The 19,564-nt window shown below is 42.6% G+C and overlaps 1 protein-coding gene across 2 annotated transcripts in view; it reads left to right on the top strand.

Annotated features, from left to right (window-relative positions):
* Positions 1-19,564, top strand: part of STRN (striatin) — a 171,074-nt gene that overhangs the window by 149,737 nt on the left and 1,773 nt on the right. For both annotated transcript variants that reach the window (XM_073557662.1, XM_073557663.1), the window contains 2 exons: positions 2,057-2,158; positions 5,045-5,131. In XM_073557662.1, the coding sequence (XP_073413763.1) occupies positions 2,057-2,158; positions 5,045-5,131 (189 nt within the window). The remainder of the gene's footprint in view (positions 1-2,056; positions 2,159-5,044; positions 5,132-19,564) is intronic.

The following is a 19,564-nucleotide window of genomic DNA, read 5'->3' as shown; positions in this document are numbered from 1 at the left end:
TTCTGTCAGACACAGCCAGACTCCTCATCGAGAAAGTAAACTTTGTTTATTACCTTGTTTGCCTTCCTGATTATTGTGTTCACATGCTGAAAAAGCAATTGAGTATACAGATATGGCAGAACTGACAGGGTCTCCTTATCTGGATACAGCAGTCATGTAATTTCATTGCTGAGTGTAAAGGCCCCATCACACACAGCGGTCTCGCTAGTGATATCGCTGATTTTGTGCCAGGGATCAGCCACCGGCCTCCCTGCCGGTTATCGCTGATCGTGCTCGATCGGCCTGGGCCGTTTTTCGATCGCTGGTCTCCCGCTGGCCAAGCACGCATCGCTGCGTGTGGCAGCGTGAGATCAGCGACGTTGGTTTCTAAGGTAAACATCGGGTATCCAGGAGCCGCGGCGTTTACCTTGGAAACCAGCGTGTACGCCAGTTTCCAAGGTAAACAGTGGGTATCCAGGAGTCGCGGCTCTTGGATACCCGATGTTTACATTAGAAACCAGCGTCGCTGGTCCAGATCGCTGGAGGGGCTGTCTTGTGAAAGCTCACCAGCGATCAGCCTAACGATGTCCCAGCGATCCCATCATGTCGGATCGTTCGTGGGATCGCTGGGACATCGTTATGTGTAGCGGGGCCTTAAGGGTCCCGTTACATTTAGCGATGCATCTGCGATCCTGACAACGATACGACCCAGTCAGGATCGCTGGTGCATCGCTAAATGGTCGCTAGTGAGCTGCCAAACAGGCAGATCTCACCAGCGACAAGCAATCCGTCAGCGGTCGGTCTTACCCGTCACACCGCAGCGATGATGACTACTTCCGCCTGCGTCCATGTGTCGCTAGTCGGTGCCAACGAGGGAAAAATGGCCCAGGACTTTTGAGCGCGATGAGCAATATCCGGGGGGGGGGGCTTTCGCAGGTACGTGTCACACAAAGCGAGATCGCTAGCGATGTCGCTGTTGCGTCACAAAATCGGTGATGCTTTAGCGATATCGCTAGCGATCTCGCTAGCGATCTCGCTGTGTGTGTGAAAGGCCCTTAAGGAGGAAGCAGGACCTGCACCTAGCAGGAAACGTCTCTAGTCCGAATTGCTGTTTCTAGCTTCCATGTTCTAAAAATGTGCATTGTATAAAAGTTTCTATGAAAAAGTGAACACAATTTTTGTGGGGGGTTTTTTGTTGCAGTCGTGCAAGAAAAACACACAGTTCCTATTTTTCTTAACATTTTCCCTGACTTGGTTAATATTGATATCCATAGGAGGAAAAACTTCTATAGTTTACATGTTGCTAATTTCTTCCATATTTTTATTTCAGTGTGCAGGAAAAAAGCTGCATATTTAGGGTATGTGCACACGCTGCGGTTTTTGCTGCGGTTCCGCTGCGGTTTTGGCACTGCAGCAGTTCCGCAGACATGGTACTTTACCATGTTAGCCTATGGGTTTTCAACACCGCCGTGCTCACGCTGCGGTTTTTTCCTCGCGGTTTTGCTGCGGGTTTTTTTCCGCAGCATGTCAATTATTTCTGCGGATTCTGCTGCAGTTTCACACCTTTACCATAGTAGAGGTGTGAAACCGCAGGGCAAATCCGCAGAGAAAACCGCAGGTCACTTTACCTGCGGTTTTACCTGCGTTTCCGCGCGGAAAAATCCGCAGCGGATTCCGCAACGTGTGCACATAGCCTTATTCTTGGTGTTTTTCTCTGGAGGGGGAAAAAAAGCTCCAGATTTAGCCAATGAGACAATTGGAGGCAGAAAAAAAATGCCTCATAAACAAAACTGTCAGAAGAAGCACTTAAAACATATGCGTAGCCCATAAAGAAATTTGTGTTTTACCATATACAAGGACTACAGGCATTGTCTTTTGGCTGTATTGTTTGCAATGCAATTGCCGCCACATTTTGTAGAAATTTGCTTCTTGTGCCGTTATGCTGTTTTAGTGAATTTTTAAATTCAGCCAAAACCTTGTATGGACTAAATGTTAGAGGGGATACTTAGAATTTTCAGTGCTACATACTAATTTTGTGTATCTAAAGAGACTAACGTGCCTGACTTGTTTCCTGTAGCTTCTAGCTGCCAGATAAACCGAGTAATTAGCCATCCGACTCTTCCAATTAGCATCACTGCTCATGAAGATCGTCACATCAAGTTCTATGACAACAATACAGGTAGGGACACAATGAAATGATTCCCAGTTCTGAGCTGCTCGGCCCAGCTTGGGAATGTTGGATGTCTGATGCATTGGGATATACCTAGTGAATAAAGTGAATGATGATTAATCAGCTGGCACTATGTATGATGGAAATAACTGAAAGCATTGTTGCTGCAGACAGTAGAGTAATACAGTATGTATACAACTAGGTCATTACTAATCATTACAGGTACACACTATATAAAGAATGTTTAATCCTTTTCCATTAATTTTTGTATTTTTTGCAGCTCTAGGAAGTTCTTAGGAATCCCTGTGAACAGCCGCAGTCAGAATGTCTTTAACCCCTTCCTGACATAGGATGTAATAGTACATCCAATGTGCTGCTTAATCTCGGACAGCACTCAGTCATGTTAAAGCATGTCAATGTGAAATATTTGAAGTGTGAATAGCAAAATGGCCTTTGATGTTTAGGAAAAATACACATGAGATGATTAGCACAAAATTTGGCCAAATAATTTGAGCTCATCCACCATCGTCAAGGTAATTTCATGAATCGGATGGGTCCCTGATCTCCCTGTCCAGTGTGAACACTTACCTACGGCTAATCTCTTGGTAAAGCCTACCAACCCATAAATGTAGGCTTTACCAAGAGATTAGCCAGAGGTAAGTGTTCACACTGGGCAGTTGGGTCAGGGACCCATCCGATCCATGAGATTACCTTGACGATGGTGGATGAGCTCACATTATTTGGCCAAATTTTGTGCTAAGCGTCTCGTGTATTTTTTCCTAAACTTCAAAAGCTATTTTGCTATTCACACTTTATATATTTCACATTGACATGATTTAACACAATTGAGCGCAACCATTTCGTATTTTGATATATTAGTTGGTATTTGGTATGCACCTGTTCAGACTAGTCCTTGATGTGCCGGTCTTCTGTTATTTGTAATCTCGGACAGCAGCATTTAAGCTGCCCATTTCTGCCCGGGTGTCTATTTGGGTTTTCCTCTTCACACGTGCCGCTGATGGGTTGTCTTCGTGGCCAGAGGCCTGCTGAAGGCCCCCGTTGCCACTCTTGGTATTCCTGTGTATCCTAACCACAGGCTAGTCACCATAGGAGAATGCAGTATATAGAGCAAATGATCACAAGTTCCAGTCTCCTACAGGGACCAAAAAAGTTGTGAAAGCATTAACGCACAAAATCTTTATTGCCCTCCCCCCACCACAATCTTTCCATGGGAGTCTATAACCTCAAAGATACTATTTAAAGGAAAAGCATGGTCAATTAGTGAATCGTACCATTTGTTGTAATAAACGTTGCGTTTGTGTATAAAAGGCACTTTGTCTGATATGCAAATGATAGTGTTCAGTGCACCTTAGGCTCATTGCGTCGGTTCACCCCTCAGTAACCATGCTTATTGGAGTCCCCCTATGTAGATTGACACTGCACACCTGATCAGAGTTGATGCTGCCTGAAAAGCTAGCCAGAGTGTGCGAGTGGTACCGCAGGGGCAAGTGCAGCACGCTCGGTTTTGTTGCAGCTGTTTGCTACACTGATACACTAGACAGTGTAACAAGCAGCACAGATGAGAAATTTCTGCACTTGCTCTTGCAGCACCACTGCGTGCTCGCACGACAGAGCTTTTAATTTTTTTGGTTTGATCTTTAAAATCAAGTTTCTAGTTCATGCTTCCCACATCAGAAAATAAAAAAAATTGTCAGAATTGCATTTTTATCACTTCAATCACCATTTTTCTTCACACTTTTCAGTATGTTGAATTTGGTAAAATGAATTCCCCAATTCAAACCTGAAACTCAATCCTAAAAATACAAGCCAAGCAAACATATAGCTGTAGGGATGTAGAAATAATTAAAGGCCCCATTACACACAGCGATATCGCTGGCGAGATCGCGGATTTTGAGACACATCAGCGATCTCTCCAGCCATATCGCTGTGTGTGGCATCCAGCAGCGACCGGCCCCCCCTGCCGGGTATCACTGATCGCGCTCCATCGTCCTGGGCCATTTTTGCATCGCTGGTCTCCCGCTGGCCAGCACACATCGCTGCGTGTGGCAGCGGGAGCCAGCAATCAGCGACGCTGGTATCCAACGTTAAATATCAGGTTTCTAAGAGCAGCACGGCTCTTAGAAACCCGCTGTTTACGTTGGATACCAGCTTGCTCGCTGGTCCTGATCGCTGGAGGGCTGTCTTGTGACAGCTCACCAGCGATCAGCCTAACGATGTCCCAGCGATCCCATCCATATCGGATCGTTGCTGGGATCGCTGGGACATCGTTATGTATAAAAGGCCCTTCTGGAAGTCGGGAAGGAAAAAACAAAACCTCAATATAGAAAATTATCTCTAGTGGTAAGCGGGTTTGGCCAGGTTTGAGCGCAAAGTGTGCAGTCACGCTTTGTGACTGCAGACCTCTGAATCCTGTCTGCTCACAGTGCTCACATTGTCATGATTCCCCTGCGTTGCAGATGCAGGCGGGTGATAAAATGGGTCTTCTCAACCTCTGCGTATAAACAGAGGCATAGATGAGAGGGTTTCTTCCTTTCCCCTTCCCACAATGTATTGCTTCGTTGTACAGATTAGTTTTTGTTCACCTTTTAATTCTAGTTTGTTTGTAAATCACAACCAATTTCAAATCTGTATGTCGGAAACCTATGACATCGGCAGACTGCATTGTAACTGGGTTTGTAGTTTTTCATCATGCTGGCCATTTTGATGCAACATTTTAACATATTGGAGGCATCTTATGCAGATGGGAATAGCGTCTGAGAAAGCCAACTAGGTCTCCAAGCTACTGTTGTTAATGCTCGTAACAAAGATGAAATACTCAAAACCCGCATGTATTATAATTTCTTACATTAATTGTAACTTTTTTTTTTTCCTCAGGAAAACTCATTCATTCTATGGTTGCGCATTTAGATGCGGTAACAAGTTTAGCTGTTGATCCAAATGGATTGTACTTGATGTCTGGCAGTGAGTATTGCTAACATTTACTTAGTTATTGGACAACACATTAATAGTATGTGTGTGTGTATATATATATATATATATATATATATATATATATATATATATATATATATATATATGTATGTGTGTATATATATTAAAGAGTGTATGTGTGTGTTTATCAAGCCACGCCCACTCCATAGCTCCGCCCCCTTCTGGTCAATCTGTCACAGTTGAATTTTAGCTTAATGCTCCACCCCTTCCTGTTAACCCCTCCCCTTTTATGTGTATATGGGCACGGGACTGTGGGATGGAGTATATATGATGGGTATGGGAATATGGGATGGAGGATATGTATTGTGGGAATATGGGCATGAGATTATGGGATGTAGGATGTGTGATGGATATATGGGCACTGGACTATGGAATGGAGGATGGGTATATGGGCACTGGGCTATGGGATGGAGGATGTGTGATGGGTATATGGGCACTGGACTATGGAATGGAGGATGTGTGATGGGTATATGGGCACTGAACTTGAACTATGGGATGGAGGGATATGTATGATGGGTATATGGACACGGGACTATGGGATGGAGGATAATCATTATAATTTGTTATATAACCACAGTTAGTTACTATGCCCGGGCAACGCTGGGCTCTTCAGCTAGTAGTAGATAAAGGCTTAATTTTTATCAATATGTTGTAGTAACATTTATAATTCAATGGACTTTATTTTAAAAATTCAAATTTAAAATGTAAAAAGAGGTTTATTAGTTATGTTTACTTTGGGAGGATGGGAAGACTTTATGGATGTTTTCACTAGGGAACTTAACGCATTGATACCTTAACTATTAGGCCAATCCCCTGTATTATAACTGATGGAAGGAGAAGCCCCAAGGCTTGAAGATGCTGAAGTTTCTATTAGTTGTGGCATCAGTGGTGTGAAGCCTAAGAAAATGAGGCTGTGTATTCAGCCTTTTTCCTCCTCTTGATCTCATGGGTACAATTGCAGTACCCATAAGATCTCGTACTGATCTGTCACATGGTTCTAAATTGCACTCTTCTGTAATTGATATATAAGATTTAGGTTCTTAACTTCTTTGCAATCATATAAATAAATCATATGGCTCAAAGTGTATGGATTGTGTGCTCAGCTCCTTGCATATAGAGGTGACAATTGTGATTGTGCCCCCCTATTGTGCAATCTTGGGATGCTGATGGGTGGTCATACAGTTGTGGCCAAAAGTATTGACACCCCTGCAATTCTGTCAGATAATACTCAGTTTCTTCCTGAAAATGACTGCCAACACATTCTTTGGTATTATTACCTTCATTTAATTTGTCTTCAATGAAAAAACACAAAAAGAATTGTCCTAAAGCCAAACTGGATATAATTCCACACCAAACATAAAAAAGAGGGTGGACAAAAGTATTGGCACTGTTCGAAAAATCATGTGATGCTTCTCTAATTTGTGTAATTAACAGCACCTGTATCTTACCTGTGGCACCTAACAGGTGTTGGCAATAACTAAATCACACTTGCAGCCAGTTGACATGGATTAAAGTTGACTCAACCTCTGTCCTGTGTCCTTGTGTGTACCACATTGAGCATGGAGAAAAGAAAGAAGACCAAAGAACTGTCTGAGGACTTGAGAAACCAAATTGTGAGGAAGCATTAGCAATCTCAAGGCTACAAGTCCATTTCCAAAGACCTGAATGTTCCTGTGTCTACCGTGCGCAGTGTCATCAAGAAGCTTAAAGCCCATGGCACTGTGGCTAACCTCCCTAGATGTCGACGGAAAAGAAAAATTGACAAGAGATTTCAACGCAAGATTGTGCGGATGTTGGATAAAGAACCTCGACTAACATCCAAACAAGTTCAAGCTGCCCTGCAGTCCGAGGGTACAACTGTGTCAACCCGTACTATCCGTCGGCGTCTGAATGAAAAGGGACTGTATGGTAGGGAGACCCAGGAAGACCCCACTTCTTACCCCAAGACATAAAAAAGCCAGGCTGGAGTTTGCCAAAACTTACCTGAAAAAGCCTAAAACGTTTTGGAAGAACGTTCTCTGGTCAGATGAGAGAAAAGTAGAGCTTTTTGGGCAAAGGCATCAACATAGTTTACAGGAGAAAAAAAGAGTCATTCAAAGAAAAGAACACGGTCCCTACAGTCAAACATGGCGGAGGTTCCCTGATGTTTTGGGGTTGCTTTGCTGCCTCTGGCACTGGACTGCTTGACCGTGTGCATGGCATTATGAAGTCTGAAGACTACCAACAAATTTTGCAGCATAATGTAGGGCCCAGTGTGAGAACGCTGGGTCTCCCTCAGAGGTCATGGGTCCTCCAGTAGGACAATGACCCAAAACACACTTCAAAAAGCACTAGAAAATGGTTTGAGAGATAGCACTGGAGACTTTTAAGGTGGACAGCAATGAGTCCAGACCTGAATCCCATAGAACACCTGTGGAGAGATCTAAAAATGGCAGTTTGGAGAAGGCACCCTTCAAATATCAGGGACCTGGATCAGTTTGCCAAAGAAGAATGGTCTAAAATTCCAGCAGAGCATTGTAAGAAACTCATTGATGGTTACCGGAAGCGGTTGGTCGCAGTTATTGTGGCTAAAGGTTGTGCAACCAAGTATTAGGCTGAGTGTGCCAATACTTTTGTCTGGCCCATTTTTGGAGTTTTGTGTGAAATGATCAATGTTTTGCTTTTTGCTTCATTCTCTTGTGTTTTTTTCATTTAAGACAAATTAAATGAAGATAATACCAAAGAATTTGTGTTTTGCAATCATTTTGAGGAAGAAACTGAGTATTATCTGACAGAATTGCCGGGGTGTCAATACTTTTGGCCACAACTGTAGCTGCCCTAGGGCCTTATGATATGTCTGCCATAATTTGTAATCTTATGACATTGTCATACAGGGTTTCATAGGTGACCACAAAAGTTACAGTATACTGCAATACAAAAGTATTGCAGTATATTTTACCTGTAGTCGTTCATGCTCAAAGCCTCCAGGGCAGGCATTTCAAACTCAAATACACAGAGGGCCAAATATAATCACCCTGTGGGCCATATTTGGCCCACGGATAAGAGTTTGACACATGCTGTAAGGGGGACTGTAAGAAAATAAAGAATAGTTGAAAAAAGTTTGAGAATATGCATGTATTACAATATATTAATAGATTTCTTTACTGCTATTCTTGACATTTTTACATAAGTTTAATTCATCCTCTTTATTCCATTTATTAAATTAAAAAATCTAAGAAAAAAATAAACATTCTAGTAAATTATTACAGTAGCTATCCCTCTTGCAGTGGTAAAAGGCCAGAATTGCTGTTCTTTAATCTCCTAGCTTTCCATAAATGGGAAAAAATACCTCAATGTTACCCATAAAATTTACAACTTGTTTTTACACTAATCCATTGTCTGAAAAAAGAGCAATTATGGGTCTCAGAATATGGGGACACATTTTTTTTTAATTTTTTTAAAGTAATAAAACTATACTGATCCACTGAACAAAGTTAAAGGGTTTGCACGTCCAAATCGATAAGTCTGCAGTCACTCCGTGTGACTGCAGACTTATGAATCCCCCCTGCTGCATGTGGCAGTATACACAGCATCACATCACCATCACAAGTAACAGTGTAATCTCCAGGCAGCTGTATTATGTCATCCTTGTTGAAATCAGGGCTGTGGAGTCGGAGTTAGTTTTGGTTGGAGTCGGTAGAAATGTACCGACTCCGACTCCAGCTTTAAAAAAAAAATGTATTAATATTTCATAATTGAACTTTCATATGAATTTTATAAATGTTACTCAAATATATATGTTCTATCAAACTATGAACAACAGTGATAAGCAGTTCTGCTGGAGAGAGAGACATTTCTTACTTGTGTGTCACTGTTCTCCACTGCCCTTATCTAATCTTTTACTTGGTTAACCTCATGCTGCCCCAACCCCCCTACTTACAATGTATGAAACTGAAAGTGAAAATGTGTTGCAAATTCTTAGTAGTAAAGCTCCTCCTCTAGACTAGATCATACTAGGTGTGCGTCTTCCAAGCATCTCACAGCTGCCGCTACTCAGAAGAGGAAGACTGCAAGAAGTATTATCCTTTCAACAAACTTTGCATCAGTTAACTGTGAGTACATGAGGAATAATAACAGTATTACTGACCACTATATCAGTTGTACGACCTGGCAATAATTTTGTACAATTGTTTTTAGGAAAAAGAATTGTCATTTGGATTGTGAATGCAGAATTAAAAACCTGAGAATGTCAAAGAAGCATCACATTAAATCCGCTGTATTTGAACATTTCACCATCACTCAAGATAGAAAACATTATGTCTGTCAGTGTATGACAAATGATCCAGACGAAAACAAATGCTGTGAAGCCAAGATGAGTGCATATTCAGGCAAAGATAAAAATGCTCCTACCAGAGCTTCTAATGTAAAGAGACATTTACAGCGCTTTCATCCAGAAGTACTGAAAGCAGTGGATGAGAAAGACTGCATCCAAACCAATGAACCAGTGCCCAGCTCTTCCAGCCAAACAAAGGAGCAGAGAACTTTGCAGCCATCAGTTGCAAGATATTTTGTCAGTGACAAAGTTACTGTGACAATGACAGTAGATACATTTAAAAACAGATCATAGAGCTTGTTGTAAAGGATAGTGTGCCTATTTCATTATTTTCACGACCAGCTTTTGTGTCTGAATGGGGAAATGGCCCGCAAGCTTGGTGTTTCTCTGGAGAGAGAGTATTAGAAAATTAGTAATCGAAGAAGCTTTTAAACAAAAGGAAGAACTTAAAAAAAACTCTCAAGGGACGCTTTCTGTTTCTTAAAATGGATGCCTGCACACGTCACAGAGTGAACTATTTTGCCATCAATGTCCGATTTGTTTGTGACAAAAATGAAATAGTTACCAAGACATTGGCAGTAAAAGACACCAAAGCTCATCACACCAGTGAGTTTCTCCAGGTCTTGGTGGAAAAGGTGCTGCAAGACTATGAACTTAAAAAAGAGCAAGTTCTTTGTCGTAACTGACAATGCTTCAAATATGATAAGTACTATTAAGCTAATGAATGAGTAATGATGGTGACCAGCAGCTAGAAGAACATTCTGGGTCCACAGACACAGAAATGTTTGAAATAGAGGAACACAGTATTGTAACTGAGGAGCAAACTGAAGTTGCTTCAGATGAACAGCAACATGATAGTTTAGATGATCTTGTTGAAACTGTGTCAATATGTTCTTTCATTCATCACATGCGCTGTGTTGTGCATACGCTACAGCTGGCTATAAGAGACAGTCTGCAAGAAGGACATGCTGCTGCACTGATTGGCAAGGTGAGAAAATTGGCTACTGTTGCCAGAACCCCTAAAGTTGACTCAATTTTGAAGAGACGTGCTGGAAAAGGGGCAATTATTGATCAAGCTACACGATGGGGCAGTACTTACTTAATGATTCAGCGCTTGGTTGAACTGAAAACCTTTCTTCTAGACATGGCTAACCCTCAACTGACGCTAAATGAAAGTCAGTGGAATCAGGTGACTGAGCTGGAAAAATTGCTAGAGCACCCATTTACAGTGACTAAAAAATTACAAGCAGAGGACTTAACTCCAGGTATTTTCTTAAAGGAGTGGAAGAACCTGATGTTTCGCCTGTCCCAAAGAGGAGGGTTAATTGCAAGTGGCATTGCTACATCAATGAAACGGAGAGAGGAGCTACTATTACAAAATAACATTCTTTTGGCAGCTGTTTATGTAGACCCAATGCATCGGATTCTTCTAGATGATCAACAGCTAAGTAAAGGAAAAGAAGCTCTGTTTGAAATAGCAGTAAGGATGAAAGGGTTGCAGAACAGTCAGGAGGAGCAAGAAGAATTTGGTCGTCCTGCCACATCTTCACCCTCATCATCAACTGATGAAGAATTTAATTTCGAAAAATATTTGGATCACAAGGACCGTGCAAAGCGTTCCCGCATAGAAGAGTCATCTCCATCAAGGAACACAGCCAGTACATTTCAGCAGAATTTTTCATGTGCACTAAAAGAAATTGAGAAATTTGACCGTTCATCAAAAATAACAGTGCAACAAGCGATTCCTCTGTATCCTGACATTGTCAGAGATGTTGCCCGAGTGGTTACTGCTTTGCCACCAACACAAGTTAGTGTAGAGAGGTTGTTCTCTGCTCTCAAAATAATTAGATCAGATTTGAGGGCATCCATGAAGGAGGATCTGACAGAGGCAATACTTTTTCTGAGGACAAATTTATAGATTTCTTCTTATTAACTGCATAAAAGTGTTTATTGCATATTTACTTACAGTTTAGAAAAGTTTATAAAAGTTATTTGCTATATTCTAATTGTATTCTAATAAATGTAGTTTTTGCTCTAAGTGGTCTGATTACATATATGATGGTGAGAAACTGAATAAGCACGATGTTTAATATTTTACAACAGTAAATTTGTTATGAATTGGCCATTTATGAAGGAGTCGGAGTCTGAGCCGGAGCCTGATAAAATCCAGGAGTCGGAGTCGGAGTCGCAACTGTGGCTTACCGACTCCACAGCCCTGGTTGAAATTACAATGGGTACGGAAAGTTATCAAACTCCTTTACATTTTTCACTCTGTTTCATTGAAGCCATTTGGTAAATTAGAAAAAGTTCATTTTTTTCTCATTAATGTACACTCTGCACCCCATCTTGACTGAAAAAAAAAAAAGAAATGTAGAAATTTTTACAAATTTATTAAAAAAAAACCTGAAATATCACATGGTCATAAGTATTCACTCATATTTAAGTCACATGCTGTCCATTTCCTTGTGATCCTCCTTGAGATGTTTCTACTTCATTGGAGTCCAGCTGTTTTTAACTAAACTGATAGGTCTTGATTTGGAAAGGCACACACCTGTCTATATAAGACCTCACAACTCACAGTGCATGTCAGACCACATGAGAATCATGAGGTCAAAGGAACTGGCTAAGGAGCTCAGAGACAGAATTGTGGCAAGGCACAGATTTGGCCAAGGTTACAAAAGAATTTCTGCAGTACTCAAGGTTCCTAAAAGCACAGTGGCCTCCATAATCCTTAAATGGAAGAAGCTTGGGACCACCAGAAGTCTTCCTAGACCTGGCCGTCCAGCCACACTGAGCAATCGTGGGAGAATAGCTTTGGTGAGAGAGGTAAAAAAAAGAACCCCAAGATAACTGTGGTTGAGCTCCACAGATGAAGTAGGGAGATGGGAATAAGTTACACAGTCAACTATCACTGCAGCCCTCCACCATTTGAGCCTTTATGGCAGAGTGGCCCCACTGAAACCTCTCCTCAGTGCAAGACATATGAAAGCCCACATAGTTTGCTAAAAACAAATGAAGGACTCCCAGATTGAGAAATAAGATTCTCTGGTCTGATGAGACAAAAATAGAACTTTTTGGTGATAATTCTAAGCTGTATGTGTGGAGAAAACCAGGCACTGCTCATCACCTGCCCAATACAATCCCAACAGTGAAACGTGGAGGCAGCATCATGCTATAGGGGTGTTATTCAGCTGCAGGGACAGGACGACTGGTTGCAATTGAAGCAAACATGAATGTGGTTAAGTACAGAGATATCCTGGATGAAAACCTCAAACTTGGCCGAAGGTTCACCTTCTAACAAGACAATAACCCTAAGTACACCGCTAAAATAACAAAGGAGTGGCTTCAGAACAACTCTGTGACCATTCTTGATTGGCCAAGCCAGAGAGCCCTGACCTAAATCCAATTGAGCATCTCTGGAGAGACCTGAAAATGGCTCTCCACCACGTTCACAATCCAACTTGACGGAACTGGGGAGGATCTGCAAGGAAGAATGGCAGAGGATCCCCAAATCTAGGTGTGAAAAACTTGTTGCATCATTCCCAAGAAGACCCATGGCTGTACTAGCTCAAAAGGGTGCTTCTACTCAGTGCTGAGCAAAGGGTCTGAATACTTACGACCATATATTTCAATTTTTCTAATAAAATTGCAAAAATTTCTACATTTGTTTTTTTTTTTTTTAGTCAAGACGGGGTGCGGAGTGTACATTAATGAGAAAAAAATGAACTCTTTTGAATTTAACAAATGGCTGCAATGAAACCGTGACAAATTTAAAGCTGTCTGAATATTATCTGTAGTTGTCCAGTCTAAAATGACGCTTTGTGCACTGCGGGTGTCACAACTCTGTTGTCGTGTGACCAGGGGCTCCTCCCCTATCCCTAACGCTAGGGGACGCCCTAGCTCGCCCTATTCCCCAGGTTACTTTTGATGGTGACTGTCCTGGGACCACGTACTTGCCTTATCCTTTGAATCCACCTTCTGTCTGTACCCCTCCCCGACCCAGGGAAGAGGGGAGTAGCTGTGCACCGTAGTACACCATCCAGACGAACAAGGCAACTCATGAACAGGTGATATGGAAAATACCAGGCATACAAATATTAACTCGCATATAGCAGAGAAATTCACCAGGTAGTGAAGGATCAGGTAAAAGCAAAGTAGAACCAAATGGAATTATCACACTTACTAAGCCAAACAGTCACAGATAAACCCACCAAACTCCTTCTCACTTAACCACCAACTACTATCCTCCCAGCCATGCAGCAAAAGCTTTCTCTGATGATGTGTGTTAGTCAGGACCCAGATTATATAAGGGATGTGATTGGCCAACTGTGCTGAGCTGAGAGCCCAGACTCCCAGAGTTCTCAACATGGCTGATTAACCACTGTACTGCCATAAGAAATTTACACAGTTTTAACCCCTTGGTGACGGAGCCAAATTTTTTAAATCTGACCAGTGTCACTTTGTGGTAATAACTCTGGAATGCTTCAACAAATCCCAGTGATTTTGAGATTGTTTTTTCGTGACGCATTATACTTTATGATAATGGTAAATTTAAGTTGATATATGTTGTGTTTATAAAAAAATCAAATTTGAGAAAAATGTTAAAGTAGCCATTTTCAAACTTTGATTATCCCTTTAATCCAGAGAGTCATACCACAGCAAAACATTAATAACATTTCCCTCATGTCTACTTTACATCAGCACCATGTGTAAAACGTTCTTTTATTTTGTTAGCATTTTAGGATGTTTAAAAATATTGCAGTAATTTTTCATTTTTTCAAGGAAACTTACAAAATTTATTTTTTTAGAGACCTATCCATGTTTGAAATGCATTTGGGGGTCCCATATATTGGAAACCCCCAAAAGTTATACCATTTTATAAACAGCACCCCCCTGACGTATTGAAAACTGCAGTCAGGTAGCTTATTAACCCTTCAGGTGATTTTCAGGAATTAATGCAAAGTGGCATGACAGAAATGAAAATGTGTGTTTTTACCACCTAAATGCCGTTAACTTCTGAACAAGTTACAACAGCCGGCAGACTCTAAGGCCGCTATTTGGTTGTGAATTGCCATGGCAAACATCAGGACCACACAATAATATGAGTGCACTAATAGGGATAAAAAGGAAGCCCCCATACTGTTAACCATTTATATGATGTAGTCACTATTGACAGCAGCATCTAAGGGGTTAAACAGATTTGGATGGTGCAAACACTACAGCTGACAGCTGCTGGTTTGGCACCTGTATGTCGAGGCTATTCTCTTATATCTTAGGTCACTAAAAAAAAGTATTGGCGGTCATTAAGGGGTTAAAAACGTGAAATTCTTTTCAGCGCAGGAGTAGGAGCAATCAGTCACTGTGGTCTTCTGGCTCCTCACTGTCGCGGTAACCCCGTGACAGCGTGATTTGCCGGTTTCTGAGCTGGGACTGAAGAGTATGTATGTATTACACATACTCCCGGCCAGTGCCTGTCTAGTGGGCATGGCCTCACATCATACACTTGTGTGAAGCGAAGCCGCATCTCGACTAGTGACGCAACTGTCCAGTGGACATGGCTAACTAGAGTGTGCAGCTTCACTCCATTCCAGTGTATGGAGCAGGGCTGCACCCACTAGCTGGGCTCTGGCCTGGAGTATGTATAACTAATAAATGCCCTCCGGTCCCGGTTCAGAAATCGGTGAATCCCTGCAGCACCAGCTGTGAGCTTGGGAGATTCAGAAGTCTGCAGTCACATACAGTGACTGCAGACTTATCAGGTTGGAACGGACAACTTCTTTAACATGTGATTTTTTTTTTTTTCAACACATTGAGGGAGTGCTGAAAAAAGGTATCCAGCAAAATTTGTGTATTCCTTTTTCTTTGTGAAATTGGAAAAAAAAAAATTTTTTTTTTTTTGGTACCTTATGTGGAAAATAAATAGTGCCATAAAAAATAACTTGTCCTTTTACAAAAAAACAATCATCATACGGATATATATACAGAAAAATAAAAACCTTAAGCGTTTGACAGTGGAGAATAGTGGTGCAAGGGTTAATTTCTAAATGGCAAATATCTGCTTTTTTTTTCTCCCCCTGGAATCAGTACTGCTCTTGTCTGTGGGTTGTATCTGGTGTTGCATTTGACCTATGATGCTAGAAAAAGCTTTAGGCCGGGGTCACACTAACCGACGCAAAATACGGTCCATAGTTTACATGCGTAATACGGATGAATGACCCCTAAATAGTGCTCCGTATGTCATCCGTAAGCAAGGTGTGGTCGCGTATTTTGCGCATGTCAGCATCCGTATGGCGAGATTTTCTCGCACGCTTGCAAAATGGACATTTAACGGTTTTGAGGCCTAACTATTTAAATCATTAGCCTGCACCCTATTTATTGCCTCAGGAACAGGTGGCTACCTCCATTCTGTCCATTTGTGACCTTGCCTTGACTAGGTGTGTTGCTGTTGTATGTGCAACATGGCAGACAGTCTGAGTATCAACACAACTGAGCAGGTTCTCTTCAACTGGCTTTTGTCACGCCGCTTTGGTCAAACATACCCAGTGATAGTGGATCCGCAGCGGAGGAGACGCATGTGGGTCCATCCACTTTTGAGGCAACGAGTCACAAGAGGTCATTTTCACCGCCTCTATTCTTCTCTGCGGGAGCATCTGGAAAAATTCTACCAATACTGTCGCATGAGCCTTGCAACATTTGATCTACTCTTGGAGACAGTGCGCTCTGGGATAACCTTTCAGGACACAAGGATGCGCAAAGCTATATCTGCAGAGGAGCGACTTCTACTCACATTACGGTATGTACTATACAACCACATTCTCTATGTTCATGATGTTGCCCAAAGTATGTATTTTTTGCTTCTTGGACTAAGTTTAATGCCCTCATCTTATTCCAGATATATTTAAACTTACAGACCAGAATGTTATGTAATATGTACTGAATATCACTTAGTCATTGTGCAACCAAATACAGTATATGTGTGTTAGTAGATCTGAATTAAGTTTGGTATGTATGTACCTGGTTTTTAGTTAATTTGTGCATTCTGAAATGTTACATTTCTGTTGTTCTTCAACTTCCTGTCCACTGGCCTGTCTTATGCCGCCTTCCACCATGAGTTTCTCATTGGAAGATCGACCATTTCTGGCATAGTCCGGTCGACATGTAGTGAGATATGGTCAAGACTACATCAACTCGTCATGCCCCAGCCCAAGATGGAAGACTGGTTGAGGATATCAAGGGACTTTGAGGAGGAATGCCAGTTTCCTAATTGTATTGGGGCCCTTGATGGCAAACATATCCGGGTGCGTAAGCCGCCGATCTCTGGCTCCCAATTCTTCAATTATAAACAATACTTTTCTGTTGTATTGTTGGCTCTGGCCAACCCTCAATACAAGTTTATAATTGTTGACATTGGGGTCTATGGAAGGACGGGAGACTCTAGAGTCTTCAATACTTCCATTATGGGTCGGCGGCTACGCACCAACTAGTTGGATCTACCACCACCACGCCAGCTACCAGGCTCCACTCAAGAATCAGTCCCTTATGTCCTTGTGGCAGATGAGGCGTTTCAGTTAATGCGCAATGTCATGAGGCCATATCCCCGGCGCAACCTGGACCACCGGCACAGAATTTATAACTTGCGCCTATCACGTGTTCGGCGACTGGTGGAGTGTTCCTTTGGCATTCTTTGTGCCAAATGGCGGGTACTCCAGTCTGCCATTCAGCTGAGTGAACAAAATGTTAATGAAGTAGTTAAAGCCTGTGTGGTTCTTCATAACTTCACCAGGATACATGATTGTTCCTCCACTGCTGGTGTTGTGTGTGGGTCAGACAATGTGCATAGGGCGAGACCACCTATCAACCCTCAACGTAGACCGCTCTCTGGGCTCAAAGTGCGTGATATTTTCACAAATTACTTTGTCACCTGAGGGGGAAACTTCTTGGCAAGAGCATGCTGTCTGTTATAATTTTTGGTTTATGTCTGTCTAAATATATATGTTTAAACCCCTTATGATTCTGTGACTGTTTAATTGCATTGGTAAGCGTATGTTAGTATGCTGACACCGTTTTTTTTTTAATTGAGACACAGACGTAAAATGTAGTAGACAAATGTTTACTTTTGCCTTTTTTTTTTTTTTGGAAGCAAAACATTATTGCCATATGAGGAATGTGGCAATGGGCCAAATTGGCCTTTGTGCAGATGTGAAAATTGGGTACAATAAACATTTTCGGACATATAAAACAAACAAAATACCATTAGGCAATAACAAAATGGCAATATTATAAATTTTGGTACGTCGGGGGAGGAGAAGGCGGAAGACCAGCCTGTGTTTGCTGCTGGCTACTTTGCCCAACTTGGCCATCGCCCTGTGTGGGGGCATACTGTTGCCCATGATGTGGGTAGTGTACTGCCTCCTTGGATTGTGCTTGGTACTGGCCAGAGTGATACTGGAGAAGGGCCTCTTGTTGGGTCTGATAGGCCCGTGTCTCATACCTACCAATATAGCCATGTCGTCCCCAACCAGGTTGGGACCAGCCTCCAACACTGGGTGGGAACAAGTGGCCATATTAGTGAGGTTGGCTAGAGCCAGACATATGTGGCTGCTGTTGGAAAGGTTGGGTAGGGGGAGGAAGGGGGTGAGGTGTAGGCCCACGTATTTGAGTATCCTCAGAGCCTGCTTGAGCAAGCATGTGTGTGGGGTGCCTAAGGTGCTTTAGATTTCTGGGTGAAAGCTGCCACCTCTCCAGATATTCAAATAACTCATATGGGATATTGGGGTGTGTGCTTGCATCAAGCAGGATCTGACAACATCCTCGAATACGGAGCCTCACCTCATGGGAAAGGGCACGAAGATAAAGAACCAGGCTGCGTGAGTATGCCTCCTCGCCATCATCATTATTGACTCTAGCCAGATAGTTCAGTACCCCTGTGTCCACATTGGTACGGGTATCTTGGGCAGGGATATGGCGCCGCCTTCTTCATCGCCGGGATGGTCCAGCAGGCTGTGGGGAGCCCCGGATCTGGCCAGTTAGGCTGCTGCTCGTGTTGCCCTGCTCCTCCTGTATGGCTGATGGTGCAGCAGCAGATTGTCCTGCTTGTGGATGTGGTCCTGGTGGTGGGGTTTGTGGCGCAGGCACTGGGTTTTCCTGAGAGGAATCTTCACCCATGCTTCTTGGAAGGGGAGAAGATGGGCCAGCCACCTCATCCCCTACAGACCCACGATCTATGATGGGCTCGGTATCTAAACCAGTTCCTCTCTCCGTAAGGTTGGACTGAGTTCTGTTATGAAATAGAACAGAGCCAAAAATAAATACATTTTTTTGGCCCTGTAAAGTATCTGTGTAATGTGATGTGAGGTATCTACTTAGGGTCTCATATCTAGAATAGGAGCGAGGAAGGAGAGGTGATCATAATAGATGTATTTCCTCTTTATGTGGCCCGCATCACCACTCCTGGACCGCTGCTGACGTTCCCGCCTGTATTGGTCGCGGATGCTGCACCAGCGTCTCATCACATCTTCCAATGCAATGTGACAGGAAATATTCTCAATTTCACATATTTGATAGGTCAAATTTGCTACCAGTAGCCTAGGCATGTGGAATTCTGGGGTGTGCTTTCTTCCCAGGGTGGCATATTTAATTGGGGCATCCAGGCCAGATACACAGGGGTACAATAGTTTATGTATTAAGTAACTACACTTAATAACTTGGTTGGCTAGGAGGATGAGGAGCTTGTGGGCTGGGCCAAATTATGGCAGTGTAAAACCATGGGTCACATAAAAATCTACCCGCCTCATGAGGCAAAAAGTACAAGCACAGGAAGGGGAGGGGGCTGATTCTAAATGCATTTTTTGAAGTGAGGTAATTTTAAACAGTTTTTGGGTTGTACTTAGTTGCTGCTGCTCCTCACGTGGCCGATCACCAAAATCGTGGTACATCTGGCGACATATGCGCCTCCATGACGCCAACTTTCTTGCCCGGTTGGCATAATGGGCATCACGTTGGTCCCAGATTTCTGGCCGCTCCTGCACTAAGACAATCAGCATCTCCACATTGAGAAAATATGGCGCCATGACGCTGCAGGACTCCGTGGA

Source organism: Dendrobates tinctorius, unplaced genomic scaffold, assembly GCF_039654945.1.
Source record: "Dendrobates tinctorius isolate UK_male_01 unplaced genomic scaffold, ASM3965494v1 ptg000250l, whole genome shotgun sequence".
In the NCBI taxonomy this organism is placed as follows: domain Eukaryota; kingdom Metazoa; phylum Chordata; class Amphibia; order Anura; family Dendrobatidae; genus Dendrobates; species Dendrobates tinctorius.
Note: the sequence above shows the minus strand (reverse complement) of the source record. Positions and strands in the feature narration are given on the sequence as shown.